At 38.6% G+C, this 27863-nt stretch overlaps 1 protein-coding gene across 1 annotated transcript; it reads left to right on the forward strand.

Annotated features, from left to right (window-relative positions):
• Positions 1–145: 145 nt before the first annotated feature.
• cdk10 (cyclin dependent kinase 10) lies at positions 146–27822 on the forward strand. The gene is made up of 13 exons (XM_062022410.1): positions 146–422; positions 5210–5282; positions 5356–5427; positions 7635–7737; positions 8992–9073; positions 9151–9218; positions 10928–10980; positions 16838–16907; positions 16990–17049; positions 17127–17250; positions 20466–20605; positions 26678–26730; positions 26796–27822. Exons 1-13 carry the CDS (start codon positions 336–338, stop codon positions 26888–26890), a joined length of 1080 nt encoding a protein of 359 aa, XP_061878394.1. The 5' UTR covers positions 146–335; the 3' UTR covers positions 26891–27822.
• The last annotated feature ends 41 nt before the right edge of the window (positions 27823–27863 follow it).

Here is a 27863-nt window from a genome sequence, read left to right on the forward strand (position 1 = left end):
GCCTGCACCAGAAAGTGTAACTGCATAAGCTGTGGTAATACCTGAACTGAACTGTGGGAGGCAGCAATACGCCGATGGGCGTCTAGTCTGCCGGAAAGCCACATGAAGAAGAAGAAGAAGCACACCACAAGGTTACTTGCCAAACGCCAGCAAACCAAAGAAGAAGATCTGGCAGTGACTTGTAACTCTGGGAAAGTTTTTAGTTGTCCCGCTGCTTTGCTGTAAACAACAATGGCGGCACCCTAGTTTCATTAGCTTGTACTGTTGTTTAGCTTTCAAAAGGCCAACATCTCAACTATATTCTCTGTCGTTGTTGACAGTCCCGTCGGTGTAGAATGGACGTCGCAGGAGAGGAAGAACCGAAGCCAATAAAGCTCAAATCCATGAAGAACAAAGTATTTACAGTGCCTAACAATGATAGGGTAAGTTACTAGTAGATAACCAACTACATATTTACATTATAGTTAGTTTATCTGAGGATTTCACATTGGTCGTATAATGTTGGTCTTGACCTATGTATATATGTATGTATGTATGTATTTATGTATGTCTATATGTATATACTGTATATATATGTATTTATATACAGTATGTATGTACGTATGTTTGTATGTATGTATGTAGGTAAGGCAAGGCAACTTTATTTGTATAGCGCTTTTCATACACAAGGCAGGCTCAAAGTGCTTCACAGACAACAAAGTGAAATGAAAGAAAATAAAAGCAAAATCAAAATGCAGACAATAAAAATAAAAACAGTGCGGACGTTAAAAGATTTAGCTGAAAGCTAAGGTGAACATAAAAGTCTTCAGTCTAGTTTTAAAAGTAGTCAGAGTTGGGGAGAGTCTGACATCTTCAGAAAGTTTATTCCAGCTATTTGTTGCATAGTGACTGAATGATGCTCTCCCTTGATTTGAGTTTACTCTGGGAACCGCTAACAGATTGGTCTCAGGAGATCTTAGTGATCTAGAGGGCTTATATAGTGGGAGCATATCAGTAATATGCTTCGGCCCTAGACCATGTAGTGATTTATATGTGAGCAGGATGATTTTTAAATCAATTCTCTGATGTACAGGGAGCCAATGTAAGGATTTAAGAATTGGTGTAATGTGCTCACATTTTTTGGTCTTTGTTAGAACTCTAGCAGCAGCGTTCTGAACAAGCTGTAGCTGCCTGACAGTTTTTTTGGGAAGACCTGCAAGGAGACCATTACAATAGTCTAGCCTACTGGTAATAAAGGCATGTAGAAGTTTTTCCAAGTCTTGAGCTGACATGAGCCCTCTAAGTCTTTTTACATTTTTGAGGTTATAGTAGGCCGATTTTGTTACTGATTTGATGTGACTGTCGAAATGTAAATCAGAATCTATAATAACCCCAAGATTTCTGGCTTTATTTGAGGTTTTCAGGGACAGTGATTGAAGGTGTTGGACGACTTTAAACCTTTCTTTTTTAGCACCAAATACAATTATCTCAGTTTTATCTTCATTTAGTTGTAGGAAATTTTGGCACATCCAGTGTTTGACTTGCTCAATGCACTGGCACAGAAGATCTATGGGGTGATAGCGCTACATAGATTTGGGTGTCATCGGCCTAGCAATGATGGTCAATGTTATTATTTTGCATGATTTGTCCTAGTGGGAGCATATAGATGTTATATAAAGTCGGCCCCAAGATTGAACCTTGGGGGACTCCACACGTTACGTTGGTTGGTTCTGATACAAAGTCACCAATGGAAACAAAATAGTTCCTATCTTGTAGATATGACTTGAACCAGCTTAAAACTGTGCCTGAGATCCCCACCCAGTTTTCCAACCTGTCCAAAAGTATTGAGTGGTCGACAGTGTCAAATGCAGCACTGAGGTCCAATAGCATTAATACTGAAGTTTTGCCAGAGTCTGTGTTTAGACGGATGTCATTTATAACTTTAAGAAGGGCCGTCTCTGTGCTATGAAGAGGTCGAAATCCTGACTGGAAGTTGTTGTGGCAGCCAGTAGAAGCCAAGAAGTGATTTAGTTGTTGGAGGACAACTTTCTCAATTATTTTACTTATGAATGGTAGATTTGAAATTGGTCTGTAGTTGTTGATAACAGAGGCATCTAGGCTCCGCTTTTTTAGAAGAGGTTTAATGACTGCAGTTTTGAAAGCCTTTGGGAAATTGCCCGATTGAATAGAATTATTAACTATTTGCAATACGTCTGTTGATAGGCAGTCAAAAACATTCTTAAAGAAGTTGGTAGGTAAAACATGTATATACATGTATGTATATATATGTATGTATGATAAGATTATCGCAACTTTTTAATCACATTTGAATAATAGGATACCCCAAAAAGAACAAACGGTAGAAAATTGATTGATATCGAGACTGATTTGGTTCATTTAAAGATTCCTTCTTTATAAACGCCAACCTGTTGGTATTTAATTGTAAATTGGTATTGGGTTGGTAGATTTTGAAATGAATTGTCCATCCATCCATTTTCTACCGCTTGTCCCTTTCGGGGTGGCGGGGGGTGCTGGAGCCTATCTCAGCAGCATTCGGGCGGAAGGCGGGGTACGCCCCGGACAAGTCGCCACCTCATCACAGGGCCAACACGGATAGACAGACAACATTCACACTCACATTCCAGTGTTTCCCATAAACTGCCAAGATACCTGTGGCGGTGGGGGCGTGGCTATGGGCGTGGCTATTGGCATGGTCACCGTGACATCATCGGGTAATTTGCATAATTTACTACAATGATATGATTTTCTCTAAAAAGGCTAAAAAAATGTATACTTACTAATTAATAATAACAGTTTTGTTTTAAAATTCCATCCATCCATCCATCCATCCATTTTACAATATAATTACAACACTTTATGTACATATTTATATACAGATTTGAACAATAAGTTATTCACTGAAATATATTTATTAATTGTGGTTCTTACAAAAAATATATCTTATAAAATATAAAAGCTAAAATGTCTCTTAAAGCTCTGCCCCTTTAATTAGTGCATACTAAATAATTTAACTTTAGCCTACTACTACAACCATATTATTTACCAGCAACATAAAGTGAAACAGAGGCAGAGGTGTCCTGCCACAGTCAGTAACAAATAAACAGAAAACAGTAGTGGTCAAATACAAATAAGGCAACAAGAGAAGTATCCTACACTTCTCTTTTGTAAAGTAAATCTGAACAGCCTATATGGGCATCTACATCAACTATATGATTTGCCTGAGAAGCTGGACAGGAATATAAAAAAAATATATATATTTTATTTATTTTTATTTTTATTTGTGGCGGACGTAGTTCTTTCGTGGCGGGCCGCCACAAATAAATGAATGTGTGGGAAACACTGCATTCACACACTAGGGCCAATTTAGTGTTGCCAATCAACCTATCCCCAGGTGCATGTCTTTGGAGGTGGGAAGAAGCCGGAGTACCCGGAGGGAACCCACGCAGTCATCCATTTATGAGATTATCTCTTTAAAAAAAAAAAACGGTAAAAAGGTTTGTCATAATTCTTCTTTGTACTTTGTGAACACTTGTAGTTTAAACAGTGTCTTAAACTTAATCAAATTAGTGCTTTGTTCGATTTCTTTCCTTAATCCATTCCGTAATTTATTCCACATACTGATATGCTAAAGGTCCTAAGTGTCATACGTGCATGCACATTTTTTAAATTAAATTGTCCTCTAAGGTTATATTTAAATACAGAATAGAATATGGAGTGATTTTTGGTCCAGAACATGTTTTGCTTTAGTCCTTATTGACATGTTTCTTGCTACTTTATGTTGTATATTTTATACATGAGATGTGTTTTATTTTACCCTTTTAATATCCATCCATCCATTTTCTACCGCTTGTCCCTTTTGGGGTTTGCTGGGGGTGCTGGAACCTATCCCAGCTGCATTCGAGCGGAAGGCGGGGTACACCCTGGACAAGTCGCCACCTCATCACAGGGCCAACACAGATAGACAGACAACATTCACACTCACATTCACACACTAGGGACCATTTAGTGCCTTTTAATAACTCCTCCGTCTATTTGTATTTGTGTTTGACTTTCCTTTCACCTGAATAATGATCTTTGTGTTTGGTAATCCCTTTGTAGCTTGGTAATTTTGTAGTTGAATATCGATGTTTGTTTTTCGTCAGACTCTATTATTGTTGTTGTAGTTGCTCTGGGAGTTTCAATCATTGTCCAGATGTTGGAGGTCTTTAAAAATTAGTACTTTTGCTTCTGGACCTCCATTCACTTTGAGGATTTTGCAGTTGTCGCTCCAAGTTCCCTGAATTTTCCCCCCGTTTTCTCAAGTCGCGTGCTTTCATGGCGATTACAGCATTGCGTTTAGGAAGGTGCTCGTTTATTTACACACTTGTACCCTTTAGCGTTTTCCCGTGTCAGCAATGTAATTTTGGATTTCCAGTTGGCAAGCTTCATGATGGGGACGGCGTGGCGAAGTTGGTAGAGTGGCCGTGCCAGCAATCGGAGGGTTGCTGGTTACTGGGGTTCAATCCCCACCTTCTACCATCCTAGTCACGGCCGTTGTGTCCTTGGGCAAGACACTTCACCCTTGCTCCTGATGGCTGCTGGTTAGCGCCTTGCATGGCAGCTCCCGCCATCAGTGTGTGAATGTGTGTGTGAATGGGTGAATGTGGTAATACTGTCAAAGCGCTTTGAGTACCTTGAAGGTAGAAAAGCGCTATAGAAGTATAACCCATTTATTTATCATTTATGATGATGACTGGCGTAGTGTTGTTGCCTCTTGTCTCTGTTCAGTGAAATGCACGCATCAATGATATTAATATCAACATCAAATTCCCTTTGATTGCAGAAAGTTGACCACTTGTTGTTCTGTTGAAGCAGCGTCCATGTCGTCTGGTTCTCTGTTGGCAACTGCTCTTGCATAGGATTGAGGATTTATGCGTAGCCCTGCAATGATGATGTCATTCTGTCGTGTAAACTGATCCATTTCCTCTTTGATGTTTTCCGAAACACTGATATTCCCCAGATTAGGGGTATCTTGTTGACTGGCATTTATATACAATTTTAATAAATGGTTCGTAGTAATAATGTATTTAGAAGTCTTTATATAGTATGTTGAATTGGAATAAAAACACAATTACTTGAGTGCCATTTTATTTGGTTCCTGCCGGCCACCGTATTAAAGCCTCTTTTGTCTTTAAAGATACAAAAATGTTCTCTTTCCCTCTTCTTCCAGTTTGGGAGCTGCCGAAGTGTCCGAGAGTTTGAAAAGCTCAACCGGATCGGGGAAGGAACCTACGGCATTGTGTGTAAGTGGTTTACACGAGAGAGAAAAGAGATGCAGCTGGTTGATACATAAAATAATTCTTCTTCTTCCTGCAGACCGTGCTCGGGACACCAAGTCTGATGAAATTGTAGCTCTGAAGAAAGTTCGGATGGATAAAGAGAAAGACGGTGCGTTTATATCCATACATTTTATTTAGGGGCTGCGGGTGAGCTGGAGTCTATCCCAGTCTGTCAGAGCAGCCTCGGGCTAAATTGGGGCCCAAAGCAGAATTTTATTTGGAGGCCCCCCTTTCCTTTACACATTTTTTCACACTTTTTTAAGTGTAACGATTTTTATACTTTTTTTTATTGAAATTTGAATTTAATTTGATGCATGTTTTGTACTCAAATGAATTCATAAACTGTTCAGTAATAATTTTTTAAACTGAAAAATAAAGATTTTCACATCATTAAAACATACATTTGTCAACCTGCAAAACAGGCTCTATTCCAGTGATTCTCAAACTGGTGGTACACCAAAGAATAACTTGATTAAAGTACAGTCACATTTTCCTATATTTAAACTGTATAATGTTACAGTGGTCTAAAGTATTACAAATACTTGTTAAATAAAACCTCTGCCTTGTTTTTAATAACCCTTAGGCTTACTATGCTACTGTATTTTAATGTGCGTCATTATGGTGGTACTTGGAGAGCCAAGTTTTTTCTGAAGTGGTACTTGGTGAAAAAAGTTTGAGAAACACTGCTTTAGTCCATTGCGTCACAAGAGCCGCAGGAATTAATTGGGAAAATGTGCCATTATATGCTTATCAGTGACTAAGTGTGAAGCGGCTAGGAATACTTTTGTGGTATAATTTTGTATGAAGCGTTTTACATGCGCTTCGTCACGCAATACAGGGCCCCCCACAGATTGCGGGGCCCTACGCACAGCGCATGTTCTGCGTTTAGGGCGGGGCAGCCCTGCGAGAGGTACACCCTGGACTTTTCACGTGTCAATCAGATTACACAAGCTTTCATACTCGCATAAAAATAACCTGTGTTTAGGATGTTTTCTTGTGTTTCAGGGTTTTTGCGGGGCAAAAAGCATCTCAAGTCGAATGGATTTTGCAAAAATTAAGGCCTTAAATGGCATTAAAAAGCAATATAATATATAATACAATTGTAGGACTTGGCCGATAGTCAATAGGTCAATCAATCAAACAATGAATGAAAATGAACTTAAGAATGTTGCGGTCATTGATAAATGGCTACGTCTGTCTGTTTCTTTTCTTCGGCTCTGGCTTTCAAACTGGATCCAAGAGGAAGCAAGAAAAGCGCTGCCTCCTATTTTTAATGCATTAAAGGGCTTATTAGCAGTTTTCCAAATATAATTTCATGACATGTCTATTTCTAAAATGTTTAAACACATGTATCATTTGCATTTCTAGTATGATGTTATTTTATTATTCCATAAAACCTTTTAAATATTTTTTTTAAATTGTATCTTGATTAAAAAACGTATTCTCCAGTTTCTGGCTATAAGTCATACTTTCAGAGGATATGCATTTCTACAAAATGTTTTAAAGAGATAAAATAAAAAAATCACTTCTGGGAATTGGATGTTTATTCAGAAGGCGTGAGTGCAGTTCCCCTTTAATCATTTTGATTGAATGTACAGTTTGATGATTGACTGGCAAAACCTTTTAAATTGGCTATTGTCTACGGCAGGTGCTTGAAGTCAGAACACCGGATGCTACTACAGAAAAATAAATAGATAAAAATACATTCTCAGATAAAACAGTCTTGAGAGCCAATTCTAATTAGCTAGATAACAGTTAAAGGCCGACTGAAATGAATTTTGGCATGTGTTGCAATGTTAAGATTTCATCATTGATGTATAAACTATCAGACTGCGTGGTCGGTAGTAGTGGGTTTCAGTAGGCCTTTAATGTAAACTTTTCAACTATTCAATATTATCATTGTCAAAAGCTTACAATAGTGTGTGTACACACAATTGTAAGCTTTTGAGTGTACTGTAAATAATAACGATATGCAATCGAAAATGGCCATTAAATTTGAGAGTTGTGGCTCGGTTTGTAGAGCGACCGTGCCAGCAGCTTGAGGGTTGCAGGTTCGATTCCCATTTCCGTCATCCTAGTCACTGCCATTGTGTCCTTGGACAAGACATTTTACTCACCTGTTCCCAGTGCCACCCACACTGGTTTAAATGTAGCTTAAAAGATGTAGGAAATGGGTTTCACTATGTGAAGCGCTTTGAGTCTCTCGAGAAAAAGCGGCATACAAATATATTTCACTTTTAAGTGGCATTAAAAATGGCAATAAAAGCATCAAATTAGATTTGAACTGAAGAACCTGCTGATGTTTCTCTGTGTCAGGCATCCCCATCAGCAGCCTAAGAGAGATCACCCTGTTGCTGCGGCTCAGACATCCGAACATCGTGGAGCTGAAGGAGGTGGTTGTGGGCAGTCATCTGGAGAGGTCAGAAAAGCAGACAAGGACTGTCACATTAAAATATTTGATTCTGATTTTTTGCATTTTGTTTATAGTTAACTTGTACTTAACCACAGTTAATCGCAGTTTTTTTTATATTTTTTATTTTTAATAAGTGTACCTCAGCCGGATAATTTTCAAGTTCATTAATACTATCAACATGGGACAATATAATTTGTTTTGCTTTATGCAAATGTTGCACACACACACAAAATTTTAGGCACCAATGCACTGCTATCATTAAAGATTAAACATACACACTATTAGATAGCTGAAATATTAAGAATTAACCAATGATACAATTCTATATTGAGTCTATTAGATTGCTAAACATGCCTGGAGTTGATCAATAATATACCAGTGTGCAGCTTTTTAAACACATCATCACAAAATGTTTTTCTTTTTCGAGAAGTTAGATAGTTTTGGCGTTGTTTGTTTTTGTTGCTGCTATTTTAATTGTCCTTCTTTACATGAAAAAATGATACATTGTTTTTTTAGCTCTTTGCCTGTCCTTGCTTTTAAATTGACAAAAGTTTAATGGTTATTTTTATTTTTGTAATAGCCGAATGAGCAGCATAGTTACAGTATTAATAAATATTTATGATAATGAATGAATGAGTCATCTTTGTTAGTAAGCACATGCCTAAAAATACCTAAAGCTAAATTTAAGAATTGATGACTAAGGCTGCCTCTATACTAAGGCTATACAGGATACAACCCACCTAACCTTATCCCTGTCTACATGCACACAATGCCATCGTTTAAGAATCCCCTCCCCCCTCCGCCGGCGCAACGCGACCAAGTACGCATGCGCGTAAAATGGCAGACGCGCATATATTACGTCATAGTCACCTCTGACCTGGAAGTGTATTCTTACCCGGCAGTCTGGTATGTGAAGTGTTTCAATGTAGACTATTGCCACATTTCTTTTAACAGTAATCCTTGCTTGCCTCACCATCAGCAGCTGTTCGACTAGCCCCATTGTAGTGAACCACACCTGAGCCATCATACATGAATCAAATCTTTAATGGACGTTTGAAAGTAAACAATGTGATTAAAAACATTTTACAACAATAATCTAGGGATCTAGATATCTGGTCAGGACACTCCTCATTTTTTTACCTTCACCTTCATTGTCTATTCTTGCAATCCTGCCTGTGCTTGCAAAATGAAAAAAGATGAAAGTTTGAGTGTATTTAATGTTGTGTTGAAGCAGTGTGTAATTGTTGGTTTACTGTCCAGTCTGTTTCTGGTGATGAGTTACTGTGAGCAGGACCTGGCTAGCCTGCTGGATAACATGCAGACACCTTTCACTGAAGCTCAGGTAGGGTACAGACACCTACTGGACTTGCACCATTGCATTCTCGCTTGTCAATTCCTTTGCTTGTTTTGTGTTTCCAGGTGAAATGTATCATCTTGCAGTTGTTAAGAGGTTTGGGGTACCTCCATCACACGTTCATCATTCATAGGTGAATGCTCCCCTTTTTCCTCTTCAAAATGCAGATTATTCCTGTTTGGATGAAAATTTACTTTGGTCTCACTAACTCTTTAGCCACCAAATATGAACTACATACATTTATTGATACCTCTCTGACGATCAACACTAAAATGTTTTTATTATTTTTCCTGTTGTGATGTCACTTCTGCTATGAGTGTACATGAACATGAAAATACAATTTGTAATCTAGTATTGTGAACATTTTATACCATGAGAATGATCAGTTTGATAAGTGAGAAGAGGGTTATCAGACACATTCATTCATGCACGCACACAAACACACACACAGCATTTTAATTTGCTGATGTGTTAATGTAGACACATCTAAAGCTAAACAGGGTGTCCCAAAAGTCTGGACAATAAAAATGAATAGAGTAATACAAATAAGAATATATAATATATTCAATAAAAAGACCATGTTTACACAACAAATTATGAAGAAATGTAATTATATGTTTTAAATATACCCTTTGCTCTGATGAGCTTCAAGCACACCTGTGAAGTGAAAACCATTTCAGGTGACTACCTGAATGCCAAGAGTGTGTGAAAAAGTAATCAGAGCAAAGGGTGGCTATTTTGAAGAAAGTAGAATATAAAACATGTTTTCAGTTATTTCACCTTTTTTTGTTAAGTACATAACTCCACAAGTGTTCATTCATAGTTTTGATGCCTTCAGTGACAATCTACAATGTAAATAGTCATAAAAATTAAGAAAACGCACTGAATGAGAAGGTGTGTCCAAACTTTTGGCCTGTACTGTATATATATATATATATATATATATATATATATATATATATATATATATATATATATATATGTATATGTGTATGTGTATGTATGTATGTATGTATGTATGTATGTATGTATGTATGTATGTATGTATGTATGTATGTATGTATGTATGTATGTATGTATGTATGTATGTATGTATATATATATATATATATATATATATATATATATATATATATATATATATATATATATATATATATATATATATATATATATATATATATATATATATATATATATGTGTGTGTGTATTTGGAAAACAGCAAGATTTTTTTTAAATGTCTCCGCCATGCCTCCATGGTTTGATTTCACATTTTCAGTACTTATGTGGATCCCAAATACACAAAAGCAGGTACAAACAGGTTAGAAAAGCTGGTTTTGCATAATAGGGCCACTTTAAATACTAAATAAATTCACCCCGCACCCCATGCATATATTTGCATTTAGACATGAGTAAAATATAAGCATGCTAGCAGTTACATGGTAACACCAAGCAAGATAGCCCCAAGGACCAAAAGTGCCAACGTAGTACTATACTGTCCCTACTGTACAGCATGCCATGCATATTTGCATTTGGACATGAGTGAAATAGCTACAATTGCTGACAGTTAACATGGTAGCAGCTAGAAACATTGCACTAAAGACCAAACGTGCCAAGGTACAGTAGTTCTAGATTTTAATTATTTATCAATAATAAATAATTTGCAATATACGTACGGTATATCAAATAGTATGCGTACGTTATATGTCCAGACTTTAGTTTAATAACAACTATTGCAGCTTTGACATTGTTAGCAAACAACATCATGCTGAGGTTAAACCCGTTTGAAGTGTCCATGTAAGGCAACAATACACATTGTATTCCTCTAATCTTCTTATCAGGGACCTGAAGGTGTCTAATTTGCTGATGACAGACAAAGGCTGCGTTAAGATCGGTGAGTCAGACCAAACCTCTTTAAGGATTACTTGCTTCAGACTCTTGAAGTAAATTGTCATTTAAATAATTTATTTCTATACGTTTGAGTCAACACTGCAACTCTACTACACTTATTGCAATATGTTTATCTTTATGAGCCAGAAGATGTGGTGCTTCTTCTTTTTTTGTTTTTGGCCATGGTAAAGGTCTCCACCTGCGGGTGAGTAAACTTTTTGCCTCACTGTCCACGTTGGCTTTAAAAAATTTGGATAGATATTAAAATGGTATATACAGTAATATATATTTTTTAAAAAGTGTCTAGCAATCTGCTGTGTTTCAGGAGTATTTTAAACTAGGTTTGTCAAAAATGTAAATACTTCGATACCAACACGCAAAAAATACATGCATACCTACTTTTTTCTCGGCAAGACGTGTTAATTCTCGACACGTGAGCACTGAGTCAGCACCGGGAAAAAAAATAATTCTATGTTTCCATACTTTTAATTATTCATGGTAGTCTGTCACGAATGCGGATTTGGATCTTCTGTTTGGCCTTCGCTCATAAACAAGTTGTATCTTGCCTAATGCATTTGTTTGCTAATCAAATACAAGCGGTCTCGAAAGTATTCGCCGCGCGAGTGAGAATGGAGATCCGCCACCACAGGCCCAGGTAGTGTTCATTACCACAGTAAGCAGAAAAACCTCCAGGAGCATGCAACCAAACCTTTATCACTTCATTAAGTGTTAAGAAAACACTGCTTAGACACACTTTTCTGTCGTCAGGCAACACTTTGAACACCACTGCATTACTTATTTCACCAGGAAGGCAACGTGTGGCCTAAATGAATATGTATACAATGTAAAATAGTTGACTATTGTTATTTATGAGTGTGTATATATATATATATATTGTGATTTAGGGCTATATAAATAAACATTGATTGATTGATTGATTGATATGTATGTGTATATATATATGTATGTATGTATGTATGTATGTATGTATGTATGTATGTATGTATGTATGTATATAAGCACAGTACTGTTTGTTTTGATGTACTGGAAGGTTATAGTTTTTATGTGTTGTTAACTCTTAACAGCAGATATTGCAATTTACTTTACTTGACACTTTGAAACTTTACAAATAAGTAGTGAATTTAAAAGTACATGGGTTCAGTTTTTTTAATTTTATTGTATTTAAGTATCAGCAATTGTGGAAATTAGGTATCAAATCGACTACTGAAATTCTGGCATCATGACAACCCTACTTTTTACTGTGGCAGGTTAGCATTACTGCACGTAGGGGAGAAGTTGTCTAAATTCCATATTGCGGTTTATTATAAGGGTGTGCAGAACCAGTATTGATATTGAATATCAGTATCGTATTGTATGTGCTTGCATGTCAAATGTGTGGACAGCCAGTTAACACATAAATGTCCTCCAATAAGCACACATGGTTGGTCTTTTCTTGTATTTTAGTCAAGTCATTTACAAAAGGGAGAGCCCCGCCACCCGGCGCAGGAAACTCATTTCGGCCGCTTGTACCCGTGATCTTGTCCTTTCGGTCATAACCCAAAGCTCATGACCATAGGTGAGGATGGGAACGTAGATCGACCGGTAAATCGAGAGCTTTGCCTTCCGGCTCAGCTCCTTCTTCACCACAACGGATCGATACAGCGTCCGCATTACTGAAGACGCCGCACCGATCCGCCTGTCGATCTCACGATCCACTCTTCCCTCACTCGTGAACAAGACTCAGAGGTACTTGAACTCCTCCACTTGGGGCAAGATCTCCCCCCCAACCCGGAGATGGCACTCCACCCTTTTCCGGGCGAGAACCATGGACTCGGACTTGGAGGTGCTGATTCTTATCCCAGTCGCTTCACACTCAGCTGCGAACCGATAGAAGAGATAGGGTCAGAAGCTCTGTCATCCGGGGGGAGCTCAAAGTAAAGCCGCTGCTCCTCCACATCGAGAGGAGCCAGATGAGGTGGTTCGGGCATCTGGTCAGGATGCCACCCGAACGTCTCCCTAGGGAGGTGTTTAGGGCACGTCCGACCGGTAGGAGGCCACGGGGAAGACCCAGGACACGTTGGGAAGACTATGTCTCCCGGCTGGCCTGGGAACGCCTCGGGATCCCCCGGGAGGAGCTGGACGAAGTGGCTGGGGAGAGGGAAGTCTGGGCTTCCCTGCTTAGGCTGCTGCCCCCGCGACCCGACCTCGGATAAGCGGAAGAAGATGGATGGATGGATGGATGGATGGATTTACAAAAGGTAAACATGGTAGGCTATAGTCTACTAGTTACAACAGCTCCACAACAGCTAAGCACACAATAGCACACAAGCTAGACACACAGTGCATCTGGAAAATATTCACAGCACTTCACTTTTTCCACATTTTGTTATGTTACAGCCTTATTTAAATTTGTGTCCTCAAAATTCTACAGACAATACCCCACCATAATGACTCTGTGGATTTTTATTTTGCTAATGTATTAAAAATAAAATCTAAAAAAATCAGCCTTTGCTCAATATTTGGTTGATACACCTTTTTTTTGGCAGCAATTACAGCCTCAGATCTTTTTGAATACGATGTCACAAGCTTGGGACACCTATCTTTGGGCAGTTTCGCCCATTCCTCTTTGCAGCACCTCTCAAGCTTTATCCGGTTGAGTGGAACGCGTTGGTGCAGTAGTATTGAGCAAATTCTGACGTTAACAAGATTTTTGTTTTTTATTTTTCAAAATTTCCTATTCAAAAAAACAATTAAAAAGTCATTGTTTTTTTTTTATTTTGAGGACAGAAATTAATTAATTCCATTTTGGAATAAGGCTGTAACATAACAAAATGTGCAAAAACCGCTGTGAATACTTTCCGGATGCACTGTACGCAATAGGTGTTTTTGTATTTTTTGCAGTCTAAAACATGACATTTGTCAATATAAACAAGCATTAAATAATATTTTTTGCATATCATCAGTCGTTGCATATCATGCCATCAACATGCTTGTCTCGATAGGGTGATAGAATAAAAATGTCCATCCATCCATCCATCCATCCATCCATCTTCTTCCGCTTATCAAAGGTCGGGTAGCAGCCTAAGCAGAGAAGCCCAGACTTTCCTCTCCCCAACTACTTTGTCCAGCTCCCGAGGCGTTCCCAGGCTAGCTAGGAGACATAATCTCCCTACGTGTCCTGGGTCTTCCCCATGACCTTCCACTGGCCCGACGAGCCCTAAGCACCTCCTCACGGAGGCGTCTGGGTGGCATCCTGACCAAATGCCCTAACCACCTTATTTGGCTCCTCTCGATGTGGAGGAGCAGCGGCTCTCCTTCAAGCTCCTCCCGAATGACAGAGCTTCTCACCCTATCTCTAAGGGAGAAACTAATTTTGGCTGCTTTATATCCGTAATCTTGTCCTTTCGGTCACAACCCAAAGCTCATGACCATAGGTGAGGATAAGAACGTAGATCGACCATTAAATTGAGAGCTTTGCCTTTCAGCTTAAGTCTTTCTTCACCATGACAAATCGATACAAGCTCCGCATAACTGCAGATGCCACACCATTCTGCCTGTCGATCTCACAATCCACTCTTCCCTCACTCATGAACAAGACTCTGAGGTACTTGAACTCCTCCATTTGGGGCAAGATCTCCTCCCCAACCCGGAGATGGCACTCCACCCTTTTCCAGGAGAGAACCTTGGATTTGGAAGCGTTGATTCTCATCACAGTCACTTCACACTCTGCTGCAAACCGTTCCAGTGAAAGATGAAGATCTAGGCCAGATGACGCCAGCAGGACCACTTCATCTGCAAATAGCAGAGACCTGATCCTGCAGGCACCAAACCGGATCCTCTCAATGCCCTGACTGTGCTTAGAAATTCTGTCCCATTAAAGTTATGAACAGAATGGGTGACAAAGGGCGGAGTCCAACCCTTACTGGAACTGGGTTTGACTTACTGCTGGAAATGCGGACCAAGCTCCCACACCGATCAAACAGGGAGCAGACTACCACAATCAGTCCGCTACCCCTTACTTTCTGAGCACTCCCCATAAGACTTCCAGAGGGAAACGGTCGAATGCCTTCTTCAAGTCCACAAAATACATTTAGACTGGTTGTGCAAACTCCAATGCACCCTCAAAGACCTTACTAAGAGTATAGAGCTGGTCCACAGTTCCACGACCAGGACGAAAACCACACTGCTCCTCCGGAATCCGAGGTATGTCCCGAGAAGGCTGAGGAGTGTGATCCCACGATAGTTGGAGCACACCCCCCCGGTACCCCTTCTTAAAGCCCCACTCATGAATTTTCAGTTTTGGTTGATTTTGGCAGCGCCAGTGGACCAAAGCGTTAGTGTTCTGCTTGAAGGAAAACCACATTTCCCATGAGGACCAGCGCATAGCTTTGTAAATCGTCAGAAACTACATACAAACTAACAGGATAATACCACAATGATTCAGTATGACTGATCTTTCCACAGTCGGAAGCTACATATTTTACTCAAACTTTATATTTGCGGTTTGCAGTAATCGCATTGTTTTTTTTTAATAGGGTACTTTTGAGTTTTGTTGCATGGCTGGTCGCAGTGTGGAACTGCGAACTATCAAGCCAGTGGCTAATTATTGCTACCACGCAAATTCCAGATAGCTAACATCAGCATTATCATTTTCATTTGATCGAAAGATACTTAGTAGTAAAGCAGGAACAGAGCCAAGACAGCATTGGTCTGAAATCTCTCCTCGTCTTTGAGCTCACGCCACCAAGTGAATGGGCCAATGTTGATCCTTGACTGTCCCTTTATCTGGATATATTCGGGTTGTGCCCAGCCGGACCCCATGACGACATCAAGCCCCACCTGTAATCCTGGCTGGGGGTCCTGGAAATCTGGATCTTTGCTTGTTTCTTTTTTATATCAAATCTATTCTGATTGCTTCAATTAAGACACCTGCAAAATTTCTATCGTAAGCCAAATTCGTGTAATCTCTATCGTAGATTGTTTATGTTGCGCAATCCTGTGTGCTAGAAGTGTTATGAAAAGTATAATGGCAACACAAACAATGACATGAATTTTTCTTGTTCCTGAATTATTTGAATAATTTCATGTGTTCGTTTAAAAAATTAGAATTATAAATTATGTTCAGCTTCAGTCATTTAGAAACGTTAAAAATGGTAATGGGTCCTAGTTTGGTCTATATTGTACTGGAAACATTTATGCTGAGAACCATATAGAGACTTAGACTTAGACTTGGACTTCCTTTTTATTGTCATTCAAGTTTGAACTTTACAGTACAGATAAGAAAGAAATTTTGTTGCATTAGCTCATGGTAGTGCAGGATAAAAAAGCAATAAGGTGCAGATATAAATAAATATATTACTGTACAATAAATATATTGCACTTTTGCATATGCATCCACGTTTATGGATGTATGTTTTATTGTCTTTATATTCCAGCAAGATAATCCATTTTTGGGGGGAATTGAGGGGATTATTATGATGCGTTCAAGAGTCTTACGGCCTGAGGGAAGAAGCTGTTACAAAACCTGGAGGTTCTGCTTCGGAGGCTGCGGAACCTCTTTCTAGAGTCCAGCAGTGAAAACAGTCCTTGGTGGGGGTGGGAGGAGTCTCTGCAGATTTTCTGAGCTCTGGTCAGGAGGAAGAGGAGTCCTGATAATCTTTTTCGCCATCCTCACCACTCTCTGGAGAGACTTCCAGTCTGAGAAAAACTGAATGAAAATATCTCACATTTTAATTCATTATATAAAGTAAACGAAAGTATGCCAAGATATGAAAACAATTCAGTATACCGTATGCTTATTATTATTATTATACCGCTGCTAAAACAACAAATCTCATGTTAAACACTCCTCTTATGCACAGCTGACTTTGGACTGGCTCGCATGTATGGCGTCCCCCAGCAACCCATGACCCCCAGAGTGGTCACCTTGTGGTGAGTGTCTTCTTGACCAACGTGTGTGTCATCTTGTCACTAATGCTCCTTTAATAACTCTGGCTCTCCTTTCCTTCCTCAGGTACAGAGCTCCAGAGCTCCTCCTTGGAAGTAAGACTCAAACAACAGCTCTGGACATGTGGTGAGACGCGGACCTCGCTGGTAACGTGCGAGACAAACGTCACTACCTTGTGATGATGGCGTATTCTTCTCGCACAGGGCTGTGGGTTGTATCCTGGCAGAGCTGCTGGCCCACAAACCCTTACTTCCTGGAACATCTGAGATCCAGCAGGTGGACCTAATAGTCCAGTTACTGGGGACACCGAATGAAAACATTTGGCCGGTGAGAATCGAGCAACTTTGGCAATAATAAAATCCAACGAGTACTAAATGAAACAAATGTACCGTATTTTCCGGACCATAGGGCGCACTGGATTATAAGGCGCAATGCCGATGAATTGTCTGTTTTTGATCTTTTTATATATATATAAGGCTTATAAGCTACCGGATTATAGGGCGCATTAAAGGAGTCATATTATTACATTTTTTTCTAAATGTAAAACACTTCCTTGTGGCCTACATAACATTTAATGGTGGTTCTTTGGTCAAAATGTTGCATAGATTATGTTTTACAGATCATCTTCAAGCCGCTTTCTGACAGTCGCTTCAGGATGCGCCGTTTTATGGGCGGTCTTATTTACTTGGCTCACCTTCGACAGCGTCTTCTCCCCGTCATCTTTGTTGTAGCGGTGTAGCGTGCAAGGACGGGAGTGGAGGAAGTGTCGAAAGATGAAGCTAACTGTTTTAATGACATTCACACTTTACTTCAATCAATAACGGAGCAGCATCTCCTCACCCGCCGGTAATGTGTCTCGTGAAAAACCGTCCCACCGGAACTTTCTAATAACTAAAGTTCCTTGGGTGAATAATGTAAACTCACTACACCTGTGTGTTTTAGTGCTTTCATGGCAGATATAAGTAAGAACTTTACACTACTTTATATTAGAAATGGCAACAGCGGAGGATGAATGTCCCGTAACAAGACTACACGGACTACAAAGGCGGACGCGCGCAGTTTTTCAGGACTAATGCAGATCCTAAATACCGATCAGCAGGTACCAGAAGGTAAGTAAAGTTGCTTTCGCATAATATTGCGAAACAAAACGCCAGATAATGTCTTACCTTATACACACACCATAATAATACTCGTATGTTGAAGCACAGTACAATCCATCAAGAGGTGCGGCTTCATAGCTTACCAAAGTCGTACTAAAACTTTTTGATAGATTTTTGAGCGCCGTGTGTAATGTTCTATATTTTCAATGGAACATATACAATTTTGGTGTTGTTTACTTGAGTCATATTGCAGTCTACACGTATCTCTTATGTTTGACTGCCATCTACTGGTCACATTTATCATTTCACCATGTACCAAATAAAATAGCTTCGAGGTCGGTAAGCAAAACCAGAATTATTCCGTACATTAGGCGCACCGGGTTATAAGGCGCACTATCGAGTTTTGAGGGAAAAAAAGGATTTTAAGTGCGCCTTATAGTCCGGAAAATGCGGTAAGTGTTATCTTTTTCATGGATTTCATTGATATTTACAAGTGTCTGTAAAGTGTTCCATATTTTGCACACAACCTAGAAAAAAAGACACAATGGCAAAGTCCGCCTCTTTAGTCCACCACTTAGGCAAGGTGGGCGTGTCCGCAGGCTGGATGGGAGAATATGAATAAGCGCATGCAAAAACACTGAAGTGCAAACGGGAGAATTGGGCTTTATATGTGCCGTTTTTTTTATTGTAACACTCAAAATAAACCTAAACTAGAAATGTGATAAAGCACATATTAAAATGGCTATTAGCACATCTGATCTCAGACAACTTCATTGTATTTTCTACAAGGTTTCTAAGAGGAAAATGACTCATTTGAGTTGCAGGACTGAACGTAACAGCACATTATAACAACAAGAAATATTTGATAAACTAATAAAACATTAGTAATATTTGATAAACTAATAAACCATTAGTAATATTTGATGAACTAATAAACCATAGTTTCACAGGACTGTGCTGAGATTTTAACCCCCCGTTGTCGTTAAAATAGAAGGATTGTACCTCAAAATAACTTTTGATGAATGATGCAACTTCTTGTGGACCATGTGACTTGTGGAATATTCCACTTGTTAGGACAACAGGACTGAGTGACAACACCACGGAAATTCAAGTACAGTTGGGAGTAGGAGTAACACAAATATGTGAAAAATATAACATTTAAACGATCATTTTAAGAAGTAGAGACCGACAACAAATGTTATTTCCCTGTGTTTGTGGTAGATTAAATTGATCTTAAATAAATATAATTAATATATTAATAATTAATATAAATAATTATGCAAGCACATCAATGTGCAGGATACTTTGTTGAATACAATATGTATTTTCAGGTTATTTTCACCCTGCATTTATACATTTTATATCCTGGTGATGCAAATAGTACTGATTTGGTGAATTGTCTTTTGATAAATGTATTCCTTATATGACACTTTTCAGTGTACAAATGTACTTTGAATTGAAGAAAGAACATATATAGACGTAAAATCATTGAAAAAGTGATATTTATTGAATGTATTAGCTTTTTTGATATAGAGACCAATATGTCATGTCCGACTTACCATAACAATTTTAATGCTAAAAGCTCCTAGTGATATTTTCTTAGCTTGTTTTCTATGAACGTTGACTAACTGAAGTAAGACGAGTTGAACTGTAATATGTGACACACTATTAAAGCCTAACCATTGTTAAATGGATTTAAAATGAATTGTAATGGTACTAAAAGAGCTTTTAAGAATGAGCTAGCTTTCTTCCATTTTTGGGAATACCTTGAGATGGTCACATGACAACCACTCCTGCACATACTTGCCAACCCTCACGATTTTTCCGGGAGGCTCCCGAATTTCAGTGCTCCTCACGAAAATCTCCCGGGGCAACCATTCTCCCGAATTTCTCCCGATTTTCACCCGGACAACAATATTAAGGGCGTGCCTTTAGCGTCCTCTACAACCTGTTGTCGCGTGCGCTTTTTCACCATACAAACAGCGTGCCGGCCTAGTCACATCTTGTATGAGGCTTCTGCAGACACACGTTAGTGACTGCAAGACATACTTGATCAACAGCCATACAGGTCACACTGAGAGTGGCCGTATAAACAACTTTAACACTGTTACAAATATGCGCCACACTGTGAACCCACACCAAACAAGAATGACAAACACATTACGGGAGAACATCCGCACCGTAACACAACAGAACAAATACCCAGAATCCCTTGCAGCCCTAACTCTTCCGGGCTACAATATACACCCCCACACCTCAAACCCCCCCCGCCCCCCAATCTCCCGAATTCAGAGGTCTCAAGGTTGGCAAGTATGCTCCTGCATGTTTCCTGTATGTGACTTAGGAACTTGATTTTGCACAACATTGTATGGGATACATTGAAACACTTTTCAAGGGTTGTTGTATTTTTCAGGTGTAACAAGAAGCGTTGCTGTGTTACAGGGCTTTACTGCGCTGCCTCTCATTGGTCAGTACAGTTTGAGGAAGCAGCCCTACAACAACCTGAAGAACAAATTCACTTGGCTGTCTGAAGCGGGACACAGACTGCTCAACCTGCTTTTCATGTACAACCCACAGCGCAGGTACACACACACACACACACACACACACACACACACACACACACACACACACACACACACACACACACACACACACACACACACACACACACACACACACACACACACACACACACACACACACAACCATTACAGTGTATGTGCAGTATATGGTACAGAACACATGAGTACTTAAATACATCCAATGACGGCTAAAATACATTCACTATTTACATTTTTGCTGTGTGTTGAACCTGATTGATATACAGTCGCGATCAAAAGTTTACATACAATTGTAAAGAACATAATGTCATGGCTGTCTTGAGTTTCCAATCATTTGTACAACTCTTATTGTTTTGTGATAGAGTGATTGGGGCACATACTTGTTGGTCACAAAAAACATTCATGAAGTTTGGTTCTTTTATGAATTTATTATGGGTCTACTGAACATGTGACCAAATCTGCTGGGTCAAAAGTATACATACAGCAATGTTAATATTTGGTTACATGTCCCTTGGCAAGTTTCACTTCAATAAGGCACTTTTGGTAGCCATCTACAAGCTTCTGGTTGAATTTTTGACCACTCCTCTTGACAAAATTGGTGCAGTTAACATTTTTTGGTTTTCTGACATGGACTTGTTTCTTCTGCATTGTCCACACTTTTAATTCGGACTTTGGGAAGGGTGTTCTAAACCCTTCATTCTAGCCTGATTTAGCCTTTCCTTTACCACTTTAGACATGTGTTTGGGGTCATTGTCCTGTTGGAACACCCAACTGCGCACAAGACCCAACCTGATGATTTTAGGTTGTCCTGAAGAATTTGGAGGTAATCCTCCTTTTCTAAAATCCTCAGCCCGGCGGTTGGGTCTTGGGCGCAGTTGGGTGTTCCAACAGGACAATGACCCCAAACACACGTCAACAATGGTCAATGAATGGCTAAATCAGGCTAGAATTAAGGTTTTAGAATGGCCTTCCCAAAGTCCTGAGTTTAAACGTGTGGACAATGCAGAAGAAACAAGTCCATGTCAGAAAACCAACACATTTAGCTGAACTGCATCAATTTTGTCAAGAGGAGTGGTCAAAAATTCAACCAGAAGCTTGTGGATGGCTACCAAAAGTGCCTTATTGCAGTGAAACTTGCCAAGGGACATCAACCAAATATTAACATTGCTGTATGTATACTTTTGACCCAGCAGATTTGGTCACATGTTCAGTAGACCCATAACAAATTAATAAAAGAACCAAACTTCATGAATGTTTTTTGTGACCAACAAGAATATGCTCCAATCACTCTATCACAAAAAAATAAGAGTTGTAGAAATGATTGGAAACTCAAGACAGCCATGACATTATGTTCTTTACAAGTGTATGTAAACTTTTGATCGCGACTGTATATTGACTCATATTGTGCTCTGAATCTTACAGAAAATGTGACAATCATTGGTACTTTAAAACACAAACAAAAGTACTTTTGTTCTTCTGCGCAGTTTGTAAACTTTTCACCACACCATCCATAAACATTTGTATTTTGTGGCATTAAATCTGACAGTAAATTATTAATTATTTAACAGCACAAACATCTTTTTCATATTCAGCAGTAACAATATTGTTTATTTTATTATTAATGCTGAATCTTTCTGTTCTTTACTTTTTAGTTTGTATATTTACTCTTTATTTTATTTTCTGTTGTTTATGTATTCTCATTTATTGCTTACAGGATTTATTTTGATCTTTTTCTTCTTTTATCATGCTATAACTGTCATTTGATACTCCCATCGACTTCCTATCTTGAATCTTCTTATTTCTGGTCATTTATCTTATTTTCTACTTATTTTATTTATTTGATTTCTTATTTGATGCATTCACATAACCCTTCTTTTCTACTTTTCTCCTGACATAATAATTAGGGGGAAAATTATGACTATACAATTTTGACGGTTATAGAACTGCCTCAGCACTTTTAGTACTTTCTTGCCTGGTGCTAGCATGCTAATGATTAGTATGTTAACATCTGAGCTATGTTTTGAATGCAATCATATACATTATATAATATAAAAGGACATGGATGATGGACTATTTGGTACTTTTATTTAGCATGTTAGCATGCTATCTATTAGCATATACCTTTAAAATAACAGGCCAAAATGTATGCGTTAACGTTGTAGTTTTAATTGTATTATTGTGACACATTGTTCATTCTTTTCACTCCATATTAGAAATTGTGAAATTGAAACACAGGAAATGAATGACCAAATATGGACATTATTGGAAGTGTAAGGGAGGGCTATGATTACTCGCTAAAAATAGCAAACAAGTGCCTAAGTTGGCAACACTTGACAATATAATAGTTGTGTGTATGTGTGTGTGTATGTATGTGTATATATATATATATATATATATATATATATATATATATATACACATACACACACACACACACACACACACACATATATATATAGATACACATACATATATATAGATACATACACATATATACACACATATATATGTGTATATATATGTGTATGAATATATATGTATGTGTATGTATATATTTATGTGTATGTATATATGCATGTGTATGTATATATATATATATATATATATACATACCCACACATACGTATATATATACAGTATACATACACATGCATATATATATACATATATATATCCATCCATCCATCTTCTTCTGCTTATCCGAGGTCGGGTCGCGGGGGCAGCAGTATATATATATACATATATAGTGTGTGTACAGATTATATTGTGTTATTTTTCATTTTACCCCTTTTGAATGACATTTAACCTGCCAGCTACTAAGTGAGAAACATGTTAGACAATCCTTGCATCATACATACACCACTAACGACACACTAGTACTGTATAGTAGTACTATACAGTGTATAGTACTACTATACACTGTATAGTAGTACTATACACTGTATAGTACTGATATCTTCACATTTAGATGAAGAATTAATCATAATCCTCACACAGGTGAAAAAGTAAAAAAGGTGATGCAAACGATCGTCTTTTCGTGTCTTTCTTGCGATCTCCGGGTCGAAGTTGAATGTCAAAAGTTGACCAAATTCTCGGTTCATGGCCACAAACTTCTACTATACAAGTGAGAGGCATGATTTATTATCGCAAATCAACTTTTACCAACTCAGAGGCGATGCAGCAGCTCACCCGCTTAGTATGTCATAGCTGCATTAGCGAGTTACCTCTGATTACAGCACCGCTAAAAGTAGTTCCTCAGCATTAGCAACGTTGCTCTTACTTGGTTAATATAACAGACTTTACAACACACTTGTGTGATCACTGTCATCTTTTTTCTTGGTGTGCTATACAGATGTTAGTGTTTTTTTGTTTTATTTTATCTTTTATCTTTACATATTAGTGCGTAGTATGTAGTAATTTTCTTTTTTTTTTACAATTTTTTTGTTTTTCATGACTTTTTACTTCTGTAACTGCATGTAAAAACCTGCACTGCAACAACATAATTTCCCCATTGTTGGATAAATAAAAGTCTGTCCTATCCTAATATGCAGGTTATGACATGTAAATGGAGTATTGTTGGAAGCTTTTTAGAGGGTTTTTATGGGCGCAATAGATGACTCCATTAGCTTCATTGTCAGCCTCGTACTTGCTGTATCCTACAAAACCCAAAAGCAGTGAAGTTGGCACCTTGTGTAAAAGGTAAATAAAAACAGAATACAATGATTTGCAAATCCTTTTCAACTTATATTCAATTGAATAGACTGCAAAGACAAGATACTTAACGTTCCAACTGGAAAACTTTATTTTTTGCAAATATTAGCTCATTTGGAATTTGATGCCTGCAACATGTTTCAAAAAAGCTGGCACAAGTGGCAAAAAAGACTGAGAAAGTTGAGGAATGCTCATGAAAAAGGTTCAGAGAATCTGGAGAAATCACTGCACGTAAGCGATATTACAGACCTTCGATTGCTCAGGCGGTACTGCATAAAAAAAGCGACATCAGTGTGTAAAGGTTATCACCACATGGGCTCAGGAACACTTCAGAAAACCACTGTCAGTAACTACAGTTGGTCGCTACATCTGTAAGTGCAAGTTAAAAGTCTACTATGCAAAGCGAAAGCCATTTATCAACAACACCTGGAAATGCCGTCGGCTTCGCCGGGCCCGAACTCATCTAAGATGGACTGATGCAAAGTGGAAAAGTGTTCTGTGGTCTGATGAGTCCAAATTTCAAATAGTTTTTGGAAACTGTGGACGTCAAGTCCTCCAGACCAAAGAGGAAAAGAACCATCCGGATTGTTATAGGTGCAAATTTCAAAAGCCAGCATCTGTGATGGTATGGGGGTGTATTAGTGCCCAAGACATGGGTAACTTACACATCTGTGAAGGCGCCATTAATGCTGAAAGGTACATACAGGTTTTGGAGCAACATATGTTGCCATCCAAGCAACGTTACCATCATACTTGCCAACCCTCCCGTTTTTAGCGGGAGAATCCCGATATTCAGCGCCTCTCCCAACAACCTCCCGACAGAGATGTTCTCCCGACAAACTCCCGGTATTCAGCCGGAGCTGGAGGCCACGCCCCCCCCCCACAAAAAAGTCTGCCGCAGCTGCGATTGGACCTGACCAGCCTCCGGGTACAAGTACTGGAGTACCAATTGCTTGCCAGGGAAGATCTTCCCCAGGAAGCAAGGATTGACCGGTTTTAGTTTAGTCTTTATTTGAAGGGACAATGTACAGAAACATTAAGCTCAAAGACAGATATGTTCTGTACCAGATTATAGCTCATTTCCATCTGCAGTCCCTGGCTACCTAAATGAAAGGGATACAAAAATCATGCAATAAAATTATGACAATAAAATCATACACAAGTATTAAGAAAAAAGTCAAACAATGCCCTTTCATGGACACATACTTAATATACAATACAACCACACCTCATTTACATCATCACACAAAGACAATACATGCTTTTGTTCACGTCTGTCATCATTTGTAAAAACAACCATGATTTTAACAGACACACCTCACAATTTACAATAAAAAATGCTCTCATGGATAAATATAATACACATTAGGTTGATGTGTCAAACATAATGTCCATCTTAGTGACCGTGTGAGCAGCTTTGATTGCTCCAAAGCCACTTTTTAACTTCAATTGTGAATGAAGAGTAATCTGTTAGACTTTTCAAGTTTGTTGTGAGGTCGTTCCATTCCTTTATGGCTTTATATGAAAAGGCTGATTGTGCAAAAGAGGTTTTACATCTGGGTACGCTACACTGCCCCCTGGTGGAGGCTCGTGTGTTTCTAGTTGTCACAGCAGATGTAAACTGGACAAAGTTTTGGGCCATGCTAGGGAGAGATGGAAGATTCCACACTCTCGTGCATTTGATGAAAGCACTTTTGTGCGTGCCACACAGCAATGCATCATCAGAGAGGGTGTTCAGCATGGTTAGAAAAATAGTGACAGAGAATAGAAAGAGGATGGCCAATTCAACCCTTAACAAAGCATTGTTCTTTCAAGTACAACAATGAGTGTTGTGTGTGTGTGTGTATATGTGTAAATAAATGAACACTAAAATTCAAGTATTTCTTTTATTTATATATATAATAAAATATATATATATATATATATATATATATATATATATATATATATATATATATATATATATATATATATATATATATATATAGCTAGAATTCACTGAAAGTCAAGTATTTATATATATATATATGAAATACTTGAGTTGGTGAATTCTAGCTGTAAATATACTCGCCTCTTAACCACGCCCCCCCCCCCCCCCCCCCCCCCACTCTTAAGTGTTGCTTGGAATTTACAGTCTGAAGTCCGTCTAGAAGTTCTCTGGCAGTGTTGAAGGTTCATGTGGGCTTGAAGGTGCTAAAGAACGCTAGCAAGCTTCCTTGTCAATGTTTTTGAAGTGGTTGCCAAGCAACTAAGTGTCTTTTGTCACATGGTTGCTGCTGCAACAGCACCAAAGTTCCATTCCTGGACCCATCAGAGTTGTAAAATAAATGAAAAGGAGGAAGTTGAAAGCCAAACAAACCTAAAGTCTTCTTTGTCCAGAGCTTCTGCCAAAGATTGTTTGGAGAGTTCCTACTTCAAGGAGAAACCTTTACGTGAGTAAAAACTCTTTCTTTTCTTCTCGTCCAAGACCTTTATCTCATTCCTGTTCTCCGTGCAGCCTGCGAGCCTGAACTGATGCCGACCTTCCCTCACCATCGCAACAAACGTGCCGCTTATCAACCGGAGAAACATTCCAAACGCAGCAAAGTCTGAGCGACGATCCAAGCAGAAAGTGATGGCTCACCAGTTTTGTTTTGTTGCTGCTCAGTCCATCATTTATTTCTGAGGTTTTCTTATTATTACCAAACTCATAAACACTTGATTATTGGTTCGCTTCAGTTTTATGGAGAATACATTTACTTCAAATACTCTGGAATTGTTTGTCATAAAAATGCACTCAGTCACTGGTTGTTGTATTCAGTGGTAAAACATCATATGGCTCTCATAGAAAAATGTTTTTAAATATTTAGATTTCATGGCTCTCTCAGCCAAAAAAGGTTACCAACACCTGTCATAAAAGATTCGAAATCATAAGAAAAAGTAAGAATGTTGCCATTTAAGCACATTTCTACATCACACAGCTGGCACACAGACACGTCATTTCAACTTTTCCTAAGATGTCAAAAGTGGTCAAATAAGTATTGTGGTTACAAATATGCACTAGAATGTGTTCAATTTTTGTTGAGAATCATCTTTTTTTATCATTTTTTCCCCATTAATTGTGGTAGCGTCACAGTGCATTACACAGTGTTGACACTGAGTGTCCATTGACTTCAGTGGGGGAGCATAGAGTGGGTTTTTCCACTGCAGCCAAACTAGACAATCGTTGGAGAAATCGCCCATTGGATGGAAAGTGGCCTGGCCGCTGACCTTCCACATGATTGGATGACACTAAAATGAGCAAATCAGCAATCTTGAAACAAAAACCACTGCCAGAGCATTTTTCAAGTTTTATTCAGTTGTTCTGTGTTCAAATGGAGGATTTTATAATCCTCTTGACATTTTCTTTGTAAAATCTAGCATCTTTGTATTTATTTTATTGGAGACTGTCATGCTTAGAGAGAAGTTGAAAAAGAGCTTCCCCTACTTGAAAGACAAGCAGCTGGTCTATCCGTCTGAATATAAAACAAAAATAAACCTTATGATTAAGTTATTACGTGTCATTCTTTATAGGATGAATCCCTTT

Source organism: Entelurus aequoreus, linkage group LG16, assembly GCF_033978785.1.
Source record: "Entelurus aequoreus isolate RoL-2023_Sb linkage group LG16, RoL_Eaeq_v1.1, whole genome shotgun sequence".
NCBI lineage: Eukaryota > Metazoa > Chordata > Actinopteri > Syngnathiformes > Syngnathidae > Entelurus > Entelurus aequoreus.

What these genes read in the sequence shown, in the direction of transcription:
- cdk10 (XM_062022410.1), top strand. Translation starts at nt 336, where the DNA reads ATGGACGTCGCAGGAGAGGAAGAACCGAAGCCAATAAAGCTCAAATCC. An exon ending in CACCTTTCACTGAAGCTCAG is followed by an intron (nt 9,074 to 9,150) that starts GTAGGGTACAGA and finishes TTGTGTTTCCAG; the next exon opens with GTGAAATGTATCATCTTGCA. An exon ending in CACACGTTCATCATTCATAG is followed by an intron (nt 9,219 to 10,927) that starts GTGAATGCTCCC and finishes TCTTCTTATCAG; the next exon opens with GGACCTGAAGGTGTCTAATT.